Source organism: Rhinopithecus roxellana, chromosome 1, assembly GCF_007565055.1.
Source record: "Rhinopithecus roxellana isolate Shanxi Qingling chromosome 1, ASM756505v1, whole genome shotgun sequence".
In the NCBI taxonomy this organism is placed as follows: domain Eukaryota; kingdom Metazoa; phylum Chordata; class Mammalia; order Primates; family Cercopithecidae; genus Rhinopithecus; species Rhinopithecus roxellana.
This window is the reverse complement of record NC_044549.1, coordinates 161,606,743-161,631,211: the sequence shown is the minus strand read 5'-3', so window position 1 is coordinate 161,631,211 and position 24,469 is coordinate 161,606,743. Positions and strand designations below refer to the sequence as shown.

The 24,469-nt window shown below is 37.0% G+C and overlaps 1 protein-coding gene across 9 annotated transcripts in view; it reads left to right on the top strand.

Annotated features, from left to right (window-relative positions):
* The window catches only part of CLASP2 (cytoplasmic linker associated protein 2), a 221,610-nt gene that overhangs the window by 12,982 nt on the left and 184,159 nt on the right, over positions 1-24,469 (top strand). For all 9 annotated transcript variants that reach the window (XM_030932912.1, XM_030932911.1, XM_030932899.1 and 6 more), the window contains exons 2-6: positions 8,162-8,240; positions 15,716-15,819; positions 17,262-17,353; positions 18,474-18,549; positions 21,030-21,127. In XM_030932912.1, coding sequence (XP_030788772.1) covers positions 8,162-8,240; positions 15,716-15,819; positions 17,262-17,353; positions 18,474-18,549; positions 21,030-21,127 — 449 coding nt within the window. The remainder of the gene's footprint in view (positions 1-8,161; positions 8,241-15,715; positions 15,820-17,261; positions 17,354-18,473; positions 18,550-21,029; positions 21,128-24,469) is intronic.

Genomic DNA, 24,469 nt, shown 5'->3' with positions numbered 1-24,469 from the left:
AAGAACTCTGTACCCTTTAGCTATTATCTCACCCTCCATACCCACCCCAACCTAGTCCTAAGCTACCACTATTCTACTTATCTTTATAGATTTGCCTATTGTAGACATTTCTTATAAATTGAACCATATAACGTGTAGCCTCTTGTGACTAGCTTCATTGAATTGTGATATTTTCAAGGTTAATCTATGTTATAGCATGTATCAGCCATTCCTATTTATGGCTGAGTAAAATTCTATTGTATGCATATACCACATTTTGTTTATCTGTGCATCAGTTGATGGACATGTGGGCTGTTTCCACCTTTAACTATTGTGAATAATGCTGCAGTGAACATTGATGTACAGGTACACATGGCTATATCTGTTTGAGTTCACTTCCTTTGGGTATATACCTAAGAGTGGAATTCCTGGGCCATGTGGTAAGTTTATGTTTAACTTTAGAAGGAACTGCCAAACTGTTTTCTTCAATGGCTGCACCATTTTACATTACCACCAGCAGCATATAAGGGTTCCAATCTCTCAGCTCCTGCTTCAGCCTCCCAAGTAGCTGGGACTACAGGTACATGCCACCATGCCCAGCTAATTTTTGATATTTTTAGTAGAGACGGGTTTCACCTTGTTAGCCAGGATGGTCTCAATCTCCTGACCTCAGGTGATCCACCCACTTTGGCCTCTCAAAGTGCTGGGATTACAGGGGTGAGCCACTGTGCCTGACTGCCATTCGTATATCTTATTTGGAGAAATGCCTATTCAAGTTCTTTGCTCATTTTTGTTTTTTAATAGTTTTTATTTTTTTAGAGCAGTTTTAGGTTCACAGTAAAATTGAGTGAGAGAGACAGATTTCTCATATATCCCCCTGCTTCCGCATAATGCACAGCCTCCCCCACTGGCAGCATTCCCTACCAGAGTGATACATTTGTTATAATTGATGAGCCTACATTCACACATCATTATCACTCAAGGTCCACAGTTTACATTAGGGTTCATGCTAAGTGTTGTACATGTTATAGGTTTTGATAAATGCACCTAACATTATAGTATTATGCAGAATAGTTTTATTGCCCTGAAAATCCTCTGTGCTCTGCCTAAAACTTCCTCTTTCCCCAACACCTGGCAATCCTTTTACCATCTCCATAGTTTTGCCTTTTCCAAATGTCATGTAGTTTGACTCCAACAGTATGAAGCCTTTTCAGGCTAACTTCTTTTACTTAGTAGCATACATTTAAGGTTCTTTCATGTCTTATTCATGCCTTGATAGCTCATTTCCTTTTAGTGCTGAATACTATTCCATTGTCTGAATGTACTACATATTTATCCATTCCGCTACTCAGGGACATCTTGGTTGCTTCCAAGTTTTGCCAACTGTGAATAAAGTTGCTTTAAACATGAGTGTGGGCTGGTCATGGTGGCGCATGCCTGTAATCCCAGCCCTTTGGGAGGCCAAGGCGGGTGGATCGCTTGTGTCCAGGAGTTGAAGACCAGCTGGGTCAACGTGGTGAAACCCTATCTCTACAAAAAACAAAAACAAAAAATTTGAGTTTGTAGGTGTTTTGTGGACATTAGTTTTCAACTCCTTTGGCTAAATACCAAGGAACATGAATGATCACTGGATCATATGGGGGAGAGTATATTTAGCTTTATAAGAAACTGCCAAAATAACTGTACCATTTTGCATTCCCACCAGTGGTGAATGAGAGTTCCTCTCCCTACCTTTGTCAGCACTTAGTGTTGTAGGTGAATTGGGTTATGGCCATTTTAATGGGTGTGTAGTGGTATCGTAATTTTATTTGCAATTCATAATGACATATGATGTTGAGAATCTCTTCATGTGCTTATTTGCTGTTTATATATCTTACATCTTTTTTGGTGAGGCACTGTTTGGATCTTTTGCCCATTTTTTGAATTGTTTATTTTCTTGTTGAGTTTTAAGAGTTCTTTGTATATTTTGCATTACAGTCTTTTATCAGATGTGTATTTTGCAAATATTTTCTCCCAGTCTGTGGCTTGTTTTCCTATTCTCTATATATCTTTCATAGAACAGAAGTTTTTAATTTTAGTGAAGTCCAGCTTAACATTTATTTCTTTCATGGACCATGCCTTTGGTATCATATCTAAAAAGACATTGCCACACCAAGGTCAGTTAGATTTTTTTCTTATGTTATTTTATAGGAGTTTTTTGTTTTACGTTTAGTTTTATGATCCTTTGAGTTAATTTTGGGGAAGGACGTAAGGTCTGCGTCTAGGTTAATTTTTTTGCATGTGGATCTCAATTGTTGCAATACCATTTGTTGAAAAGACTATCTTTTCTTCATTATATTGCCTTTGCTTTTTTGTGAGAGATCATTTGACTATATTCATGTGAGTGTATTTCCAGACTTTCTATTCTGTTTGCTCATTTAAAAAAAATGGATTATTTGTCCTTTTACTATTAAGTTGTAAAAGTTCTTATGGATACAAGTCCCTTATCAGATATATGTGTTACAAATATTTTCCCCTATTCTGTTGGTTGTCTTTTCACTTTCTTCATGGTGTTTTTTTGAAGACTAGGTATTTTTAGTTTTAATAAACTCTAATTCTTTTTTTATTTTTTGTTTATGCTTTTTATGTCCTGTCTAAGAAACCATGGCCAATGTCACAATGATTTACCCTATGTTTTCTTCTAATAGCTATGGAGTTTTAGCTGTCACATTTAGGTTTATGATTCATTTTGAGTTAATTTTTATGTATGGTGTGAGGTAGTGGTCCACATTCATTCAGTTGTCCTAGTACCATATGTTGAATCATTCCCCATTGAATGGTCTTGACACCCTTGTTGAAAATCCGTTGCCCATAAAAATGTATGGGTTTATTTCTGGACTCTGCATTCTATTTCATTAATTTATATTTTTCTCCTTGTGCCATTGTCACACTGTCTTGATTACAGAAGCTTTGTAGGATGTTTTGAAATTGGGAAATTTGAGTCTTCCAACTTTTTCAAGCTTGTTTTGACAATTCTGGGCCCCTTGAATTTTCATATGAATTTTAGAATAGGCTTGTTAAATTCTACAGTGAACCCAGTTGGCTATCAGATAAGTATTTTGAAAATATCTTCTCTTAATCTGTGCCTGGATTTTTCATTTTCTTAGCCATGTCTTTTAACAAGCAGAAGTTCTTAGTGAAGTCTGCTTCATCAATTTTTAAAATTTTATGTTGTCTTCAAGAATCTTTTATGTTTTTTTCTTTTATGTTTCTTTTCATGTTGTCTCTAAGAATTAACTTGTGTACTCCAGGTGTAAAGATTTTCTCCTGTGGTTTCTTCTAGTAGTTTTATAGTTTTAGGTTTTAGGTTTATGTCTGATACATTTTTGAGTTGATTTTTGTGAATGATGTGATGTATAGGTTGAGGTTCATTTTTTATTTTGCATATGGATATCCAATTGTAACATCACCATTTATTGCAAAAGTATATTTCTTTCCTTCATTGAATTGCCTTTGCACAGTTGTTGGATATCAGTTGACTATATATGTGTATGTCTATTTTTCTACTCCCTCTTCTGTTTCATTCGTCTATATATTTGTTTGTTCTTTTGAGACAGGGTATTACTCTGTTACCCAGGCTGGAGCACAGTGGTACATTCATAGGTCACTACAGCTTCAAACTTTTGGGCTCCAGTGATCCTCTTGCTTCAGCCTCTTGAGTAACTGGTATTACATGCCTGTGCCACCATGGCCAGCTACTTTTTAAAATTTTTTGTAGAGACAGAGTCTCACTATGTTACCCAGGCAGGTCTCCAGCGATCCTCTTGTCTCAGCTTCCAGAAGTACTAGGATTACAGGAATGTGCCTCTGTGCACAGCCCCCACATTGTCTTGATTACTATAGGTTTGTATTAAGTCTTCAAATAAGATAATTGCACTTTAACTTCATTTTTCTTATTCAATATTGATATGAGTATTCTAATTCATTTACCTTTCTATATACATTTCAGGATCAGCTTGTCAATTTCTGCATCAGATTCTACTGGAATTTTGATTGGGATTGCATTCACACAAGAACAATTTGTGGGGTTTCAAATCTTTATAATATTAAGTTGTCCAATTCATGAATTTGATATATATATATCTCCATTTATTCATCTCTTCTTCGATCACTTTCATTAGCATTTTGTGATTTCAGTATGTAGATCTTGGACTTAATTGTTAGAATTATATCTAAGTATTTTGTGATTGTTGTTAGTTTTGTAAATGATACAATATTTTGAAAATTCCCGATTGTTGAGTGCTGCTGTGTATGGACACAGTTGATTTTTTTTTTTTTTTTTTTTTTGAGACAGAGTTACACTCTTGTCACCCAGGCTAGAGTGCAATAGCGCGATCTCAGCTCACTGTAACCTCTGCCTCCCAGGTTCAAGTGATTTTCCTGCCTCAGCCTCCCTAGTAGCTGAGATTACAGGCACCTGCCACCACACTTGGCTACTTTTTTTGTATTTTTTAGTAGAGACAGAGTTTTACCATGTTGGTCAGGCTGGTCTTGAACTCCTGACCTCGGGTGATCTGCCTGCCTCACCCTCCCAAAGTGCTGGAATTACAGGCATGAGCCACCACGCCTGGCCCACAATTGATTTTTTTATAGTGACCTTTTATCTCATGACTTTACCAAACTCAGTAGACCTAGTATTTGTTTTAGAGTGTCAGTTAGTTTTTAGAGTAATTAAATACATATATTTAATATATTTTAAAGGTTTTTTTTGTTTGTTTGAGACAGTGTCTTGATTTGTTGCCAGGCTGGAGTGCAATGGCACGATCTCAGCTTACTGTAGCCTCTGCCTTCCAAGTTCAAATGATTCTCGTGCCTCAGCCTCCTGAGTAGCTGGGATTACAGTTATGTGCCACCACACCCAGCTAATTTTTGTATTTTTAGTAGAGATGGGGTTTTGCCATGTTGGCCAGGCTGGTCTCGAACTCCTGACCTCAGGTGATCTTCCGGCTTCCCAAAGTGCTAGAGTTATAGGCACGAGCCACTGTGCCCAGCTTATTTTTAAGGTTTTAAATATTTATTTTAATTTCAACTATTTCCTGTTATTTCTTAGTGTAGATCTAAGTTTTTGTCTGCTGTTGTGTATTTTTCCCCCGAAGATTTTCCCTTAACATTTGTTGTGATACAGGTCTCTTGTAATGAATTCTATCAGATTTTGTTTGTTTGAAAAACCTTTTATTTCTCCTTTAGTTTTAAAATATCTTTTATTTTAACTAGGTATAGAATTCTGAAGCGACAGCATTCTTTTTTTTTTTTTTTTGGTAGTACAATAATCCGTGGTTTTGCTTTCTACGGTTTCACTTACCTGTGGTCAGTTATAGTCCCAAAACAGGTAAGTACAATATAATATTTTAAGAGAGACGAAACACATGTAACTTTTGTTATAGTATATTGTTATGGTTATTATACTTTATTATTGTTGTTAATCTTTTACTGTGCCTAATTTATAAATTAAACTTTATCATAAGTATATATTTGTAGGAAAAATTATATATAGGACTCAGTACTGTCTGTGGTTTCCGGTGTCCACTGGGGTCTTGGGATGTATTACTTAAACAGATAAGGGGGGACTACTATACTGTAACAGTGTCATTCCATTGTCTCCTTACTCTCATACTTTCTGGCCGGAAGTCTTCTGTACTTGTGTATTTAATGTCTTTTTGTTTTTTCTCATTGACTTTAAGATTTTTCTTTCTTTTAGTTTTAACAGTTTGAATAGGATGTGTCTTGGTGTTTTTTGGAATTTTCTGTTTGAGGGTTCTCTGAGACTCTTAGATGTATGGTTTGATGCCTTTCATTATTTTTACCATATTCTTGGCCATTTTCCCTCCAAGTATTTCTTCTACCTTGTTCTGTCTTCTAGAATTCCTATGACATTATGTTGGACAATTTGATATTATCTCACTGCTCTTGAATGCTTTGTCTCTCCCCTTCCCTTTTTGTTCCTTTTTGTATTTCAAATTGAGTGATTTGTATTAACGTATTTTCAGATTCCCTGATTCTTTCCTTTTCTGTGTCAAATCTTTTGATGAACCCATCAGAGGCGTCTTAATCACTTTTGCCTTCCTTTTAATGCATTTAAAAAATTATTTGCATTTTGAGTCTGCCTTAAAGTTTTCATCTCTCTGCTGGAATTCCTTTTATTCATGCATGTTGTTTGTTCTTTTAACTAGAACATTTACTACATTAATCACAGTTATTTAAATGCTCTGATAATTCCAGCTTTCAGATTATCTATGTATTTTGTTCCATGCTTTATTCTTGATATTGGTTTGTATCCCTCCTTGCTTTTTTGTCTGTCTCATAATGTATGGTTGAAAACTGGACAGTGTTTGAGATGTTTATAACCAAGTTAAATAGTACTTATGCCTAGAAATGACATGCTTTTTTTCTGCTAAGCTTATATATAGTGTGGAGCTATGCAGTCAGTCTAGTCAGGAGTTGAGTTAGGTTTCGATGTTATGATTGCTATAGTTACTTTAATTCGTATTTGCTTCACATTTTTTTGTCACTTGGTTAATTTTATGAAGGGTTTTCCTCAAGTTTCTACTCAACTCTGCACTTTAGGTTTTCCCTGTTTTCTTGTGCTTCATAGAGGATTCTTCTTTGTGTACTTGCCCCTTCCCCACTGGTAGACTGCTGTTGCTTCTTATTTCATGCTTGCCGGTCTGGTTGGGGGAAACAGGGTCATTCTTTGTTTTTCTGGTCCAGCGTCAGTCTTAGGAAGCTTTTTGTCCTGAGTCTTGGGGTAACGCTTTATAAAGACCATGGCTCTCCCCAACTGTATGGGCCCCAGGATGTTTTTCTGCTCCTTCCTCTGGGGTAGAAGGCTTTTTATCTTTTTCTTCTCCTTAACAGCATTGAGTTCTACCTGTGCCTTAGGAGTAACAGTGTTTGATATCCTTCACTGAGGAGCATCAAACTTTTATTTCTTAGCTTCAAACTTTTGTTTCTTACAGGACAAGGGTACTAGGCGCCTTTGTGCCTTTCCAGTATCCTGCTCAGCCCTTAGTCTTAAGAGTGTCCAGTGGAGGTTTGTGGAGAAAGAGCTTGAAAGTAGATGTGAACTGGAGCCTATAAGTGGATATGAATTCTCCTTGTGTCTGTGGCTAGTAGGGATTGTATTTTTATGCTAACCCACACTCAGTTGTAAATAGTTTTGTAAAGTATAACTGCCTTCTTCTTACTCAGTTACATCATGGATTCATTTTCCTCCTGTCCTGTCACATGTGACCTACTGGCTGTGTCCCATGTCTTTGTTTAGATTTCAGGTTAGTTGGTTATTCTCCAGCCTTAGCTTTCTGATGGATTCAAGAACAGTTAGGATTTTGTAGACCCAGTGGGCTTTTTCTTGTTAGAATGAGAGAGATGTTCTTTCTAGTTTCTACATCCCAGACAGAAGATGAAATTCCTCTGTAATTAAAGAGGCTCTTCATTTTTAACTGTTTCATTTAGGAAACATTTCAAAGTTACAAATATAGTTATGCATACCACATAACAACATTGTGGTCGGTGATGGACTGTGTATACATTGGTGGTCCCATAAGATATAATAGAGCTGAAAAATTCCTATTGCCTGGTGATGTCATAGTTGTTACAATGTTGTGCTTGCATCACCTTTTTTATGTTTAGATACACAAATACCGTTATGTTAACAGTTGCCTACAGTATTTTGCACAGTAACATACTGTACAGGTAGTGGCCTAGAAGCAATAGCATATACCATGTAGGTTAGGTTTGTAGTAGGCGATACACTATCTAGGTTTGTGTAAGTGCACTCTGATGTTTGCACAATAACAAAATTACCTAATAATACCTTTGCTAGAATTTATCCCTGTCATTAAGTGATGCATGACTATAGAGTCAGTAAACTCCTGTGTAACTTCGTCTAATTTACCAGTTAGCGTTGTACCAAATATGCTTTATTGCGATCTTCCTATTTACACATTATTATTGTTGTTTTTATTGTTGAACCATTTGAGATTAGAGTGCTCCAACCTCATGACTGTTTACCCTTGAATACTTAAATCTCATTTTTTAAAAGTGTAATATATTTATGAAGATCTTTTATATGTCAAAAATTATATGCTGATATTAAAGTATGCATCAGTAATTTATATTCATTAAAATCCCTTTTTATCTGTAGGTATCATTAATGGGATTGGAAATCTTAAGTGCCTTTGTGGACAAATTATCAACACGCTTTAAATCCTATGTAGCAATGGGTAAGTTAACTTTATTTACAATTCTAAATAAGATTTGACATGGTGACTTTTTTCCTTAGTTTTTGTTTAGCAGAAATAGTTCTCTGTAAATTAAAAAAGGTAATTTCTATAATCCCAGCACTTTGGGAGGCTGAGGCGGGCGGATGGCCACAGGTCAGAAGTTCAAGACCAGCCTGGCCAACATGGCAAAACCCCATCTCCACTAAAAATACAAAAATTACCCGGGCATGGTGGCATGTGCATGTAATCCCGGCTACTTGGGAGGCTGAGGCAGGAGAATCGCTTGAACCCAGGAGGTGGAGGTTGCCGTGAGCCGAGATCGTGCCACTGCATTCTATCCTGGGTGACAGAGCAAGACTCTTATCTCAAAAAAAAAAAAAAAAAAAAAAGTGATTTTATGTAACCCAGAGATTTAAACTTAGCATTTCAGTTTACCCAGAGACAAAGTTTTAAACTTACTTAAAGTTTTAAACTTACTTAAATCACCTTTGAGAAAAAAAAAAAAAAAAGAAATTTTTTTTACTGGATCTTACTACTATTTTGTGAAATGCCAAATTTGTAATATAACTTACAGTGCCATGTTTCAGACTATTTGTGGGGAAGGATCAGTTTCTTCATTGCCAGCATGTTGCAGACGAGTATTTTATAAAATATAATAAAAACAAATTACAGCAAAATTAAATGAAAAAAAAAAAGGCTCAATTTTTTATCATTAGATGCAACAAACAACATTTCTTTGGTCAAATTGCTTCAAAAACATTTTCTAAGTACCCTAAATTTCCTTATCATAGACAGTCTGTAGATTGATCCTAGGCTGTTGATCATACTTTGAATAGCGGTTACTTACAGTGTGTTTGTAGTACAGTGTGTATGGTAGGATAATGCTCTTTGTATAGTTATTAGGATTACAGAGTTGGCTCTTATTTTCTAAACCCAAATGACCTTCATGTACCTTTAGAGAATGTTATAAGTGGATTTGATCCTATTATATAGCAGCATTATATAGCATATAGAAGGGTAGCCTCCGATATTAGTGATTTTCTTTGCTTTTTTCTTTTGTATTTTATTTTATTTTATTTATTTATTTTTTTTAGATGTCAATTCAGGTAGTTTCTTTTTTTTATTATTATTATTATACTTTAAGTTCTAGGGTACATGTGCATAACGTGCAGGTTTGTTACATATGTATACTTATGCCATGTTGGTGTGCTGCACCCATCAACTCGTCAGCACCCATCAATTCATCATTTATATCATGTATAACTCCCCAATGCAATAAAATAGAGATGGGGCGTTGCTATGTTGCCCATGCTCAAGCAGTCCCCTCACCTCGGCTCAAGGCGAATTCCTGGGCTCAAGCAGTCCTCTCACCTTGGCCTCCCAAAGTGTTAGCATTATAGGCATGAACCACCATACCTGGCCAGGGATTTTCTTTTGTGGATTAAGTTAATGCTTCCTAATATCGGTATATCATCACACGTACTTTCTGATATGTTTGGTTAACTTTTTTCTTCATGTTTGGTATGCTACTTACCCTTCTTTATCAGTTTTTTCTTTTATTTTCTAGTTATCTTTTCAACAGAAGCATCTGATGGGGTTTCCTATCTTTATTATTTAGTTTTAATCAATACCAGGTTCCACTTCATCCTTTGTGTTTTTTTTTTTTTTTTTTTTTTTTTTACTGTTAGTCTCCACTTAGAACTCTATAGTAGGCCCAGGGACTCACTGGCTCACACCTGTAATTCCAACACTTTAGGAGGCTGAGGTAGGAGGATTGCTTGAGGCCAGGAGTTTGAGACCAGCCTAGGCAATAGAGTGAGACCATATTTTTACAAAAAAAAAAAAAAAAAAATCAGCAGGCTTAGTGGTGTGTGCCTGTAGTCCTAGCTACTCTGGAGACTGAGATGGGAGGTTGGGCCCAGGAGTTCAAGGTTACACTGAACTAAGATTGCACCGGGCAAGGTTACACTGAACTAAGATTGCACCACCATGCCCTGGGCAGCAGAGTGAACCTCTGTCTCTTTAAAAAAAAAAAAAAAAAAAAAAAAAAAAAAAAAACTATGGTAGATACTGAAAACTGCTCTACAAGCATTTTACTTGTTTATGTTTTCTTTCTTTCTGTCTCTCTCTCTCACTGTCCCTGTCTGTCTCTTTATTTTCTTTCTTTTCCTTCTTTTTTCTTTTTTGAGATGGGGTCTTGCTCTGTCACCCGGCTGGGGTGCAGTTGTATGATCGTGGCTCACTGCAGCCTCAGCCTCCTTAACACCCAAGCGATCCTCCCACCTCAGCCTCCTGAGTAGCTGGGACCACAGATGTGAACCACCATGCCCAGCCTACATTTTCTTGAAATATGTTGAATCAGTGTTTAAAATTGAGAAGTTTTACATGAAAATTCATATTTCTGGCTTGTCACAAGAAATTGCCTAATGTAGTAACCCTGATCAGAAGTTGCTTTGTAGTTTCTCTCATGTCTAGTTAATGATCTTTCCCATTCATAAAACCTCCTCCACCCCCAAAATCCTCTTGTCTCTTTGGAACTGAGAAAGTTAGGTATAATATGGTAAGGTTGGAATACTGCACTTCTTAAACTGGCTAAGTATCAGCATTTCCCGTGTCTCCTTGGATGTAAACGTTTGTGTTTGTGACTCTTGCCCTATAGTAGCTCCCTGTTATTAATTGCTACAGAGAAAATTGAAACTTAAAAGTAGTTCTAGGTATTATGTATCTCACTTATTTTTCAGACACCAGGAGTACCACATGGGGTTTTACGTCCTGACTACACTCATATTGAGGCAATGGGAATATTGGGACCGGAATTGTAGTTTGACTCCCAACACTGCCCTGCTTTCAGAACTTACTTCTCTAAACCATATATGTTCCTTCTCCACCTCAGTAGACTTTTTCTTTGTAATCTTTAGCAAGTACTTTGTCTCCACTCTAAGCTAATCAGAAACTTGCTCACTCTTCCTAGGCATAGCTGAACTTGTTTATGCCTCTGCTGTGACCTTATTTCTTTTTGAAATCTTCCCCTCTTCTCCGTGGTCCTTTCTTTCCCTTCTAAAAATGTACTTCAGATTTAAGAATCTCAGGAATTTTCAGGTTAACCTCACCCTATGTTGAATTTTTCTTTACTCTGTGATTCTTATACAGTTAAATACTTAATGAATTACATTAACTTGCTTTTGTTGGTTAGTGTTTTTCATTTGTGTTTGTGCAACTAGATGGTACATGTTCATACACTCTTATATATGTATAATTTTTTTCTTTAATCTCCTATTCTTTCTAGTTATCCCTGTGCATTTACTGTTAGTATTGTTTTCACTTTGAATCATAAGTGCTCATCATTGTCCTTAATGAAACTTGAACTTGGTATTACTTTAGGATAATATACAGTGTGGTATAATAGGAAAATTTTATTACAGCTTTGCTATCATTAATTGAATGCCTACTTTTTACCCATTTTTGTCTATTTACCTTTTACCCTTTTACTACTTTACATACATGAAAGATTATCCTGACTTCATTTCTAATTTGTAGAATAGCTCTGCAAGATAGGCAGCATACCTGTATGCTCTTAGAAAGGTACGGAACTGGACTAAGAGTCCCAGGGTTAGCTTTTTGGTTTTATCACTGTTACAGAACTTAGCCAGATCACTTTAGGAGTCTTTCTGTAAAAGGAAGGAGTTGAATTGGATTGTGTCTGGACGGTTTTTTGGTAATCTAACTGCAGATATATATAACTTGATTTGAGAGATAATGTTTAGTTTTGGTGCACTCGGGTTATTAGTTATCATTACAGGTATTTTTAATATTCTTTTACGTTAAAAGTGAGAAGTGTTTTAGGAAGATTGAGATTCATTTTCAGTTTTAGATACAGTTCCAAAAAGAGTATAAGCTCTATTAATGTAATTCTTAAATATATAATCTATATATATGCATGTATTAATAATAGAAAATATTTTAGTTTCCTTTTGTGACCACGTATATTGTGGAAAAATATAATTTTCAAACAAAAAATATACAATTTACATTTAATATTGATCACCAGCCCTGGTTTTATAACTGATTCAGTGAAGGATCTCGTATCTTACAAATTTTGTAAGCTGTTTTAAAATTTTAAGCAGTTATATCCCAAAATGTTATTGTAGAAGGAAAACAAGAATAGTTAGGCTACCCTGTTATCACTTTCGTAGAATGATTTGCATCTTGTACAATGCTAAAAGAAAAAAAAATACTAAGAGTTACGTTTCAGCCTTCTTCCGTGTGTCATTGTCCAAATTCCAGTCTGTGATAGATTGATTCATTTGTTTAACACATTCATATGGAGAGCCTATTGAGTGAAAAATTCTGTTCTGGATACCCAATAAATATTTGTTGAATATTCATCATATTAAATGATAATGATGATGGGCTTGGCACAGGTGCTTTTTCCTTGTTTTACTTCATCCTTTCACTAGTCATGTGAGGTATAGTTCTGTCAGCCTTCCATATTTTACAGACAAGGAAACTTTGAAGTTCAGGGAATTTTCTGTTTTGTAATTAATAACTGGTAGAGTTAGGAATACAATTTTGTTCTGTTTGACTCCAGGGTAGCTTGTGTTAAAAAGCAATCCAGGCCGGGCGCGGTGGCTCAAGCCTGTAATCCCAGCACTTTGGGAGGCCGAGACGGGCGGATCACGAGGTCAGGAGATTGAGACCATCCTGGCTAACACGGTGAAACCCCGTCTCTACTAAAAAAAATACAAAAAACTAGCCGGGCGAGGTGGCGGGCGCCTGTAGTCCCAGCTACTCGGGAGGCTGAGGCCGGAGAATGGCGTAAATCCGGGGGGCGGAGCTTGCAGTGAGCTGAGATCCGGCCACTGCACTCCAGCCTGGGCGATAGAGCGAGACTCCGTCTCAAAAAAAAAAAAAAAGCAATCCAGTGCAAAAACAGCATGAATTTCTTGTTTAGATTATTAGCTCTAATACTAATTTTATGTAATGTGAGGCTTTTTGTTTTTGTTTGTGTTTCGTAAAATGGTTTTTAATATTGAAGTGAGCCCCTGTTTGGGCTAACATTTGAATTTTCTTGCTGGAGTTAAATTTCACCTCTCAGGAATGAAGGATCTTTTCTTTTTCCATTATTGTTATATGGTTGTTAACATATACACACACACCCAAACACCTCAAATTATAAGTAAATGGAGATGGTTATGACTGTGATCTCACATTGTATAGATATTTATTAATTTATTATTTTTTGAGACAGGGTCTTACTCTGTTGTCCAGATTGGAGTGCAGTGGCATGATCTTAGCTTACTGCAGCCTCTGCCTCCTGGGATCAAGCCATCCTCTCACCTCAGCCTCCCAAGTGCTGGGCTATAGACACGCACCACCACGTTCGGCTAATTTTTACAGTTTTAGTAGAGACGGTATTCCATCGTGTTGGCCAGGCTGATCTCAAACTCCTGGCCTCAAGTGATCCACTTGCCTTGGCCTCCCAAAGTGCTGGGATTACAGGTGTGAGCCACTGCACCCGGCCGGTATAGATTATTTAAAACCTGGTTTCACTACTTGTTGTTTGTGCGACCTTGGATAAGTTATTTAATCCTTCTGTGCCTTCTCTATCAAATGGGCCTACTCTGTTTCATAGGACTGTTGAAAGGATTAAATGAGATAATTCGGTGGTTAGTGCATAATAATATCTAACATTTGTTAAGTGTTTACTATTGTCTTCTGCCTTTCAGAAGCTGTCAGAACCAGAAGCCCATAATGGCAACCTTATAGATGTTGACAAATTCCTCTAGTGTTAACAGTACATCCAAGATGTATGAGAAGAATTTATATTGTTCCTATTGATGAACATTGTCTCATAATTAGACTTATGATTTTTATGTCGAGGACATTGTTTTCTTACACAGTCATTTCTTTGATTAAGCTTAAGGCTTTTGGATGGTATCTTTCCATTTGGTATGTTGCCTTCTCACTCTAGTCATTTGTTTCCCAAAAAGAATGTAATTTCTTTTTTCTTTAACTCTTGTTGTTCATTATTACCTCAGTTTTGGTTATTACATTATAGATAATAGATTGGCTTCAAATTATATACACATTTAATTATATATGTTTATAAATAAACTAGAGAATTATTTCTTTCTTGATCTGATTTCTTTCTCCTTCCTTTGTTTAAACTAGACTTAGTCCTCCGTTGATTCAGAGAAAGAAAAGCTATGTAGTAGTCCCCCATTATCTTCAGGGGCTGTGTTCCAAGACCCCCAGTGGATTCTTGAAGCCTCTGATAGTCCAAACCAGTCCATGACCTGTTAGGAACTGGGCTGCACAGCAGGAGGTGAGTGGCCAGCAAGTGAGCATTGCCACCTGAGCTCTGCCTCCTGTCAGATCAGCCTCAGTATTCGATTCTCATAGGAGCACGAACCCTATTGTGAACTGTGCATATTGAGGGATCTAGATTGTGCACTCTTTGCGGTGCCTGATCCCAAAACCATCCTCCCTGCCCCCTGCCACTGTGGAAAAATTGTCTTCCACAAAACCAATCCCTGATACCAAAAAGACTGGGTACTGCTGCTATACATGTGATGTGTTTTTGATCTGATAACCGAAACAGCTACTAAGTGACTAACAGGCAGGTAATGTAAACAGTGCAGGTATGTTGGACAAAGGAAGGATTCACATCCCATACTGAATGGAGCAGGACAGCCCAAGATTTCATCATACTACTCAGAATGGTGTGCAATTTAAAATGTATGACTTGTTTATTTCTAGAATTCTCCATTTAATATTTTCAGAGCACAGTTGGCCATGGGTAACTGAAACCACAGAAAGTAAAGCTGTGGATAAGGGGGGACTACTGTATAGCTGTAACGTCAAAAGAGAAACAAAGGAAGTGTCCTTGCTTTTGAACATGCAGAAGGATGATAGTGATAGTGATAGTAGGTGACATTTTATAGAAAGTGCTTACTCTGTGCCCTTTACTCTTTGAGTTATGTGTATTATTTTTTAATTTTCAATAATCCTCTGAGATGAGTACTGCTACCCACATTTATGGCTGAGGAAATAGATGAAAGGTATCTAAAAAATAGACATTAGGTCACACACCTAATAAGACCACACTAAATGGTAGTGGTAATTTAAGGGATTACAGGAAGGTAATTTTGACTATGAGATGTTTTTGCCCTATGAACTGACTTTAGAACCTGTTCCCTTTGAGTTCTACTTCCTCCTTGTCCCCTCATCTATACATTCTGTCAGAAAAATAATATTTAGTTTTGCCTGTGTTTTGAACATTATTATAAGGAGATGTCATGCTGCATGTATTCTTGTGAATCTTCTCAGTTATTTTTTTATTGGATTCGTGTGTAAAGAACTTAAACCAATTTCTTTACCTCACAACTCTTCATTTATGGAAACAATTGCTATTTGTAATTTTGAGAAATATAGTTTTTAATGGAAACACTCTTTTACTCCCTCCCCTTCTTTAGTTATTGTAGCTTTAATAGACAGAATGGGAGATGCCAAAGACAAGGTTCGAGATGAAGCTCAGACTCTGATATTGAAGTTAATGGATCAAGTAGCACCACCTATGGTAAGCCTACATTTTAAAATTCAGATTTTGCTAATGGTAATCACAGCAAATCATTAAAGCCACAGCAAGCATGAATGCTGACATTTTAAACAATCATTTGTTGCTAATGCCTTTAAGAAGTCGACATTTAAGATACAGTGTCAATGTTTGACTCTGGTTTTTTGCTCTTATTTTGTACTCTTTAATGCTTTTTTTTAAAGCTAACTAATAGAGTTCAGTGATTTGACAGTATACGGATTATATTATACTTTAGGATTTTTTTTTGTTTCTCTTTTTTGTAAATTTTAAAATGTTTGAGAAAGCTTATTTTGAGACCTACTGAATACTATATTGTTCGTTTCTGCAACTCCTACAGAGACCAGTAGAAAATTTTTTCACAAGTGGTTACTCTGTTTTCCCAAATGTTTTATATTTCAGAACTAATTTTTTTTTTTTTTTTAATATTGTGGTGAGTGTCCTTCCACTCTTGTTTATTCACTTACATTTTAGGTTGTTTTTGGCTTTCTGTGATTACAGACATTACCATAAGGGGCATCCCTTGTACTTCTATCTTTGAACATAAATATAAGTATTTATATAGAATAGCGTTCCAGAGGTAGTATTGATGAGTCAGGTTACCCACATTTAAGATTTTTTTTTTTTTTGTAATTTCTTAAGCCACCTTCTTGAAAGTTTGGTAGGGAGAGAGAAATATATTAGTAGAACTGAATACATCTGAGTACAGAAAGAGGATGGCTGTGTATGTTGTGTATTTGAATTTAGTAAAGAGTAAAAGTGGTGTTTCCAAATGTGGAGAAAGAATTGATTGGTACAGTTGGCTTCACATTTGTAAAAGTAAAGTTGGATTTCTTGTTACACCCAAAATAATTGGTTTAAATTATTTGTATAGGTTTATTTATGCTTTTTCTAACAGAAAAGTGTGGTAGGTAGCTATAAAATCGATTGTCCAAATACGTTTCTGTATTTGGATCCAACATTGAAAGGAAAAAAGTCTGAATTATAAAAAGTCCAAAAAAAAAAAAAAAAGCCTGTTCCATGTGTGTCTATATTAGTTGCTAGGCGGCAATGTTGGACCACTTAAATACTTACTGGACTACTGGACTTATAATGGTAGCATTGTTATTGAACGTTTCTTATAGAAGAAATCCTGTGTCCTTGGAAATTCTAAGGTTTTCAGTTGTTGGACATGGTTCTTCTGAGAATAAATAAAATCTAAAGTGAAATATGTATAAGTACTAAAATGTGATTAAGGTAATAAAAATGGGTGAGCGCAATTGTGTAGTTTGGCTTGGAAAAAATTGTAAGTAGTGGAGAAATGAACAACAGTCTGATGAAAACGTTCAGTTACCAATAAGGTTGGTAGTAGGATTGGGAAGAAATAAAAGATTATAACATGAATAATTTAGTTTTTTGTTTCACATTTTTACTTTTCTTTCAAATAGTACATTTGGGAGCAGTTGGCTTCTGGTTTTAAACACAAGAATTTTCGATCTCGAGAAGGCGTGTGTCTGTGTCTTATTGAAACCTTAAACATGTGAGTTTTATGATTACTGAAAATAACTGTCTTTTTTTTTTATTTCTCTAAAAAAACCTCAGTTCACAAAGTCAAGGAAAGCTATGGTAATAACACATTTAAAATTGTTATTAAAGCATGTAACTTTTTATTTGATACCTTTACTGTTCATTTTTTGTGTATGTTATCTTTCATGTTCTTACTTTTTCAGTTATGTCGGTAATAAGTGTTTCTCTTTTTTTCTTTGGTATGTTAATAGTAGCCACCCAAAACAGATGGTCATGGAACTGATATGCTGATAACTTGGTATCTGTTTCTGTTCTGGATCGAATTTGAAATTGTTTTTAATTCAATGATATTTCACATATTATAACCATTTCCCATCCCCACCCTCCCCCAGAGCAGTGTGGGTGGGTACCAGAGTCATAGACCAAGCAAAACTTTCCCCGGTAACTAGACAGTGAGGCTGGTAGCTGTGTGCAGAGTTCTGGCTGCCATAGTTGCCACAGAACTATGACTGATCTGAAAAAGTGCTGGGACTTCTGTTCTTGCTCTGAATTATGTTTTTAGGTTCTATGCAATGTCATAGGTCATATGTAGTAGCTTTCAACTTTTCCTATAGTGCTACTTCCTTTTCTTAACTATATTTTCACTTATTTTCTTTTATTACTTTATAGTCCTTTCTGCCCTCTAGAAGCCTGTAAGTGTACTCAGTCTACACAGCTCTTTGTGCTGGGTTTTGGCTCCCCTGCCATAAGCATAAAGATCTTTTAATTTCCTTATTTCATTGGAATGCATTTATTTGAGACCCAGAGTCTACAAAAATCACAATTTTAAAAGTGAAAACTCTGATTTTCTTAAGTTATTCATAGGTTGCTAGGTTTAAGAGTGCCATTGTTGAACATTTTAATCTATTGGATTATGTGTTGTCTTCACTCTCAGTTGTGATTATTCAAGTTTGCATACCTCACGTTGCTTAGATTATTTTTGCTTATGTCTCATATCCTTCATGTTTTAATGATGTGTGCCCATCCTCTCCACCATATTTGCCTTATTGCTACAGACAAGAAGGTATAAGGATATTTTGTTCACTGTTTATTAAAAACAAATTCTCTTTATTTTTTTCTCAAATTATATTTAGTTTTGGGGCTCAGCCGCTAGTCATCAGCAAGTTGGTACCACATTTGTGTATCCTGTTTGGAGATTCCAACAGTCAGGTAAAATTTTATTTACATTCAAGCATTGACTGATTTTTTGGCTACCATTTCTTTTCTAGTCCTCTTATTCTGTTTTTAAAAAAGAAGAGAGAAGGTGGAAGGGGTTGCTGAAATGAAGATTTTACCTCATTAAAAAAATCCATCAAAGTTTTTAAAAACATTATATTCATGAAAGTTGCTTATGTTTGTCAGTTGTTTGGCTAGTAGTAAGGACAGATGGGACTTAAAGGTTAGTTCTGAGTGTGAGAGACTGAGTAACAAAGAGCTTAGATTCCCTGCTACAGTCTACCTGTATGTTAATTGTGGGGACAGATTGTCAGCTCCCTTTGGTTATTGCTGAAATGGGCTGCATAACATTTTGCAGTTGTAAGAACCCTACTTAACAGAGAGGATTTATATCAGTGGTATATCAGTTGTTAGAAACTTTTTTATCTGAACTGTCTATACCAGTGGTCCCCAACCTTTTTGGCACCAGGGACTGGTTTTGTGGAAGACAGTTTTTCCATGGGAGGGTAGGGATGGTTTCGGGATGAAACTGTTCCACCTCAGGTCATCAGGTATTAGTTAGATTCTCATAAGGAGTGTGCGAGCTAGATCCCCTCGCATGCACAGTTCACAATAGGGTTTGTGCTCCTATGAGAATCTAATGCCGCCTCTGATCTGACAGGAGGTGGAGTTCAGGCGATAAAGCTTGCTTCCCTGTCACTCACCTCCTGTTGCGGTCCTTGAACAGGCTACGAACCCGTATGAGTCCCTGGTCTGGGGCTTGGGAACCCCTGGTCTGTACTATAGGTATATTACAGGAATGTGTTCTGGAGAATTCTACTGTCTCTTCAGTTGCTCTTTCACAATGAGCTGTGCAAGGGAACTGGAGCTACCTTTCAAATTCCTGTATTCAGACCACATTCTTTTTTTTTTTTTCTTTTTAATTGTAGCAAATACAATATAAAATTTACCATTCTAACCGTTTTTAAGTGTAAGTTCAGTGGCATTACATACATTCACATCGTTTTGCAACACCCATCACTGCCATCTAGCTCCGGAACTTCTTCATCCTCCCAGACTGAAACTCTGTACCCGTGAACAGCAGCTCCCCAGTCCCTGGCAGCCCCTCGGTGGCCCCCCATCCCCAGCTCCTGGCAACCACCATTCTCCTTTCTGCCTTTGTGAATTTGACTGTTCTGTGTACCTCACAGAGGTAGAATGATAGAATATTTGTCCTTTTGTGTCTGGCTTGTTTATTTAGCATAATGTCTTCAAGGTACATCCATCTTGTGGCATGTATCAGAATTTCCTTCCCTTCTGTTTTAGGCTGAATAATATTCCGTCGTGTGTATATAGCACATTTTGTTTATCCATTTCTCGGTGGATGGACATTTGGGTTGTTTCCACGTTTGGCTGTTGTAAATAATGCTGCTGTAAATATTAGTGTAAAAAATATCTGTTTGAGTTCAGGCCACATTCTTGAAATGCAGTTTTAATACAGGAAAATACATTAACCATGATCATAATTTGTATTAATATAATTATTGGCAGTTGTTTACATAATCTTACTACAGGTAGGAATCTTTTTTTTTTTTTTTTGAGACAGAGTTTCGCTCTTGTTGCCCAAGCTGGAGTGCAATGGCGTGATCTTGGCTCACTGCAACCTCCACCTCCCTGGTTCAAACGATTCTCCTGTCTCAGCCTCTCAAGTAGCTGGGATTACAGGCACCTGCCACCACGCCGGGCTACTTTTTTTTATTTTTAGTAGAAACGAGGTTTCACTATGTTAGCCAGGCTGGCCTCCAACTCCTGACCTCAGGTGATCCACCAGCCTTGGTCTCCCAAAGTGCTAGGATTACAGACATGAGCCACCGTGCCTGGCCTACAAATAGATTTTTAAAATTTTTTTATTATTATTTTATTTTATTTTATTTATTTTTTTGAGATAGAGTCTCGCTCTTTGTCATCCAGGCTGGAGGGCAGTGGCACAATCTCGGCTCACTGCAACCTCTACCTCCGTGGTTCAAGCAATTCCTCTGCCTCAGCCTCCTGAATAACTGGGATTACAGGCGCATGCCACCACGCCCAGCTAATTATTTTGTATTTTTAGTAGAGGCGGGGTTTCACCATGTTGGCCAGACTGCTCTCAAACTCCTGATGTCAGTCAGTCCACCCTCCTTGGCTTCCCAAAGTGCTGGGATTACAGGCATGAGCCACTGCACCCGGCCACAAATGGATTTTTAAAAATCTTAATAAGTAACTTTTATTGACAAGTTTCTCAAATTTCTGTAAAATCATCTTTTAGTAGTTTTTTCTAGAAGTATCTTGGCAGGCCCTCTTGGGTTTTTACTGATGACAAGCCATATATGCAGGGGTTTAGAGGCATTAAAACCCACTTAGAGCTTCAAGTTGATCTATTAGTGTAATGTTACCTTGAAATGAAGTATTTTATTGTATCATATAAGTTTCTTAAAAAGTTCTGAATTCTTTGACAGGTGAGAGATGCTGCAATATTGGCTGTAGTGGAGATTTATAGACATGTGGGAGAAAAAGTGAGGATGGATCTTTATAAGAGAGGAATTCCCCCTGCTAGGTAAGTCTTGCTAAATTTGGTTCCTTTTTTTCCACCACTAGTTTTAAAAGTTTTCATTTTGTTTATTTTATTTATTTATTTATTTATTTATTTTTTTGAGATGGAGTCTCGTTCTTGTTGCCCAAGCTGGAGTGCAGTGGCGTGATCTCGGCTCAATGCAACCTCTGACTTCTGCGTTCAAGTGATTCTCCTGCCTCAGTCTCCCGAGTAGCTGGGATTACAGGTGCATGCCACCATGCCCGGCTAATTTTTTGTATTTTTAGTAGAGACGGGGTTTTTCCATATTGGTCAGGCTCGTCTCAAACTCTCAACCTCAGGTGATCCACCCACCTCAGCCTCCCCAAGTGCTGGGATTACAGGCATGAATCACTGCACCTGGCCTATTTTAATTTCTTTTTTTTTTGAGACAGAGTCTTGCTCAGACTGCAGTACAATACCGCGATCTTGGCTCACTGCAGCCTCTGCATCCTGGGCTCAAGTGATTATCCCATCTCAGCCTCCCGAGTAGCTGGAACTACAGGCACACACCACCACACCTGGCAAATTTTTTGCATTTTTAGTTGAGACAGGGTTTCATCATGTTGACCAGGTGGGTCTGGAACTCCTGACCTCAAGTGTTCTGCCTGCCTCAGCTTCCTAAAGTGCTGGGATTAGGCGAGAGCCACTGTACCCAGCCTGTTTATTTTAAATAGGTTCAAATTTTTGAAATTTTTTTTGTTTTGTTTGTTTTTGAGACAAGGTCTGGCTCTGTTGCCTAGGCTGTAGTGCAGTGGTACGATCTCCGCTCACTGCAACCTCCACCTCCCGGGCTGAAGTCATCCTCTCACCTCAGCCTCCCAAGTAGCTGGGATAACAGACATGTGCCACCAAGCCTGACTACTTTCTGTATTTTTTGTAGAGATAGGGTTTCACCATGTTGCCTAGACCAGTCTTGAACTCCTGAGCTCAAGCGATCCTCCCGCCTCTGTCTCCCTGGGATTATGGATGTGAGCCACTGCAGCCAGCAGAAGTGTTTTAAAATTCGAAAGATACAAAAGGATATATATGTTATCACCATTTAAAAAGTTCTTAAGATCCTATAATGTTTTTTGCCATTGTTTCATTATATATTCATTTATTATTTAGTATGTAATTATGTACTATTATCAGGTGATAATAGTCATTATTTGGGAGATGCTTGAGCAAGGATTTACTAAAAATATTAATTCATTCGTCAAGTAAATACTTTAAAAGTATGTACTGTTGAAAGGTACCATGCAATTTATTTGATAACAGAAACTGTATGAGAATCAGTTTTTTGTTTTTTTTTTTTTTGAGACGGAGTCTCGCTCTTTCGCCCATTCTGGAGTGCAGTGGTGCAATCTCGGCTCACTGCAAGCTCCGCCTCCCGGGTTCACGCCATTTTCCTGCCTCATCGTCCCGAGTAGCTGGGACTACAGGTGCCCACCACCATGCCCGGCTAATTTTTTTGTATTTTTAGTAGAGACGGGGTTTCACCGTGTTAACCAGGATGGTCTCGATCTCCTGACCTCGTGATCTGCCCGCCTCGGCCTCCCAAAGTGCTGGGATTACAGGCATGAGCCATCGCGCCCGGCCGAGAATCAGTTTTTTAAAAGCTTAATAAGTAACCAATTCTAGGGTTCTTACAATTGCAAAATGTTTTACAGCCAATTTCAGCAATAACCAAAGGAAGCTGACAATCTGTCCCACAATTAACATACAGGTAGACTGTAGCAGGGAATCTCAGCTCTTTGATACTCAGTCTCTCACACTCAAGAACTAACTGTTAAGTCCTTTCTGTCCTTACTTCTAGCCAAACAACTGACAAATTTAAAAAAAAAAATTAATCACTGTTCTTAAAACCTACTCTTAAAACATGTTCAAATAAAAAAGAAATCAATAATATATGAGTAGTATGGCATCAGATTGCTAAAGGTCCTGCTGACAATCTTCTAGTGTATCAGAAAATATTTTTCAATGGCTTTTTTCTTTATTACTTATCAGTTTATATACTTTTATTAAGGATATTCATATTGAAGTATTTTTTTCTTCATAATGAAATTTTAAGGGGATTCACTAAAGGAATTTTTTTTAACTTTTTATTAGGGTATTTAGCATTTCAAACAAATACTAAAGGAGGTGGAATAAAATAATGAACCTTCATTTACCTATTACTGGGTTTGAACGATTATTAGTGTGTATCCAGTTTTTTATGTTATACCCTAAACTACTTACCCTTGTGCTGTATTATGTTGAAGCAAGTCCAAGTTATGACATTTCACTTATAAATATTTCAATACATTTTTAAAAGAAAAAAATTCTTGTCAGTCACAACAACAATACCATCAGCACACTCTATTTAAAGTTTTTTTTTCATCTAATTCTATAATATCAAATATGTAGTTAGGGTTCAAATTTCCAGTCATTTCATAAATAAGTGTGTGTCTTAATCTGTTTTGTGTTGCTGTAAAGGAATATCTGAGGCTGGTTAATTTATAAATAAAAGAGGTTTATTTGGCATGTGATTCTGGGGGCTGTACAAGAAGCATCGGGCCAGCATTTGCTAGGCTTCTGTTGAGGGCCTCTGACTGCTTCCACTCACGGGTGGAAAGCGATGAGGAGGGTTTGCAGAGATGACCTGGCCTGAGAGGAAGCTAGAGAACAAGAATCAGGCTCTTTATAACAACCAGCTCTCATAGGAACTAACCTAGGGAGAACTCATTCACTCCTCGCCCCAGGGAGGACAGGACATTATTCATGAAGGATCCACACCCATGACCCAAACACCTCCCGATAGGCTTGGAGATCAGATTTCAACTTGAGGCTTGGAGGGATCAAATTCAAACCGCAGTAATATGTATGTGCTTTTAACAGTTTGTTGAATCAGGGTCCAAATAAAGTCTGTATGTTACATTATGTTTTGTTAAGTCTTTTAAAACCTTTATGTACTCCAACACTCTTTTATCCTTGTGTTTTATTTGTTGAATAAGCTGACAGTTTATTCTGTGAAGTTTCCCCCATTCTGGAGTTTGCCAATTCTTTTCCTGTGATATGGTTTAACATATTATTTTCTCTTCATATCCTGTTATTGTATAGTTAAATCTAGAGATTTCAACAGATATTTGTGGGAGGATGTCAGGAAGAGCAAGGCGACTTCATAGGTGGTGATGTGTTTTAGTATGATGTGTCTCATCATATTTAGTTGTCTCTCTTAGCAGTAGTTGTTTGCCAGTACCAATTATTTGCTGGTAATAAGATTGTGTCAGAAATAAGCTTTTTGTTGACTTGATCATCTATTCATTTTCTACTTCCAGGACTAACAAGAATTCCATTTGAGTAAAT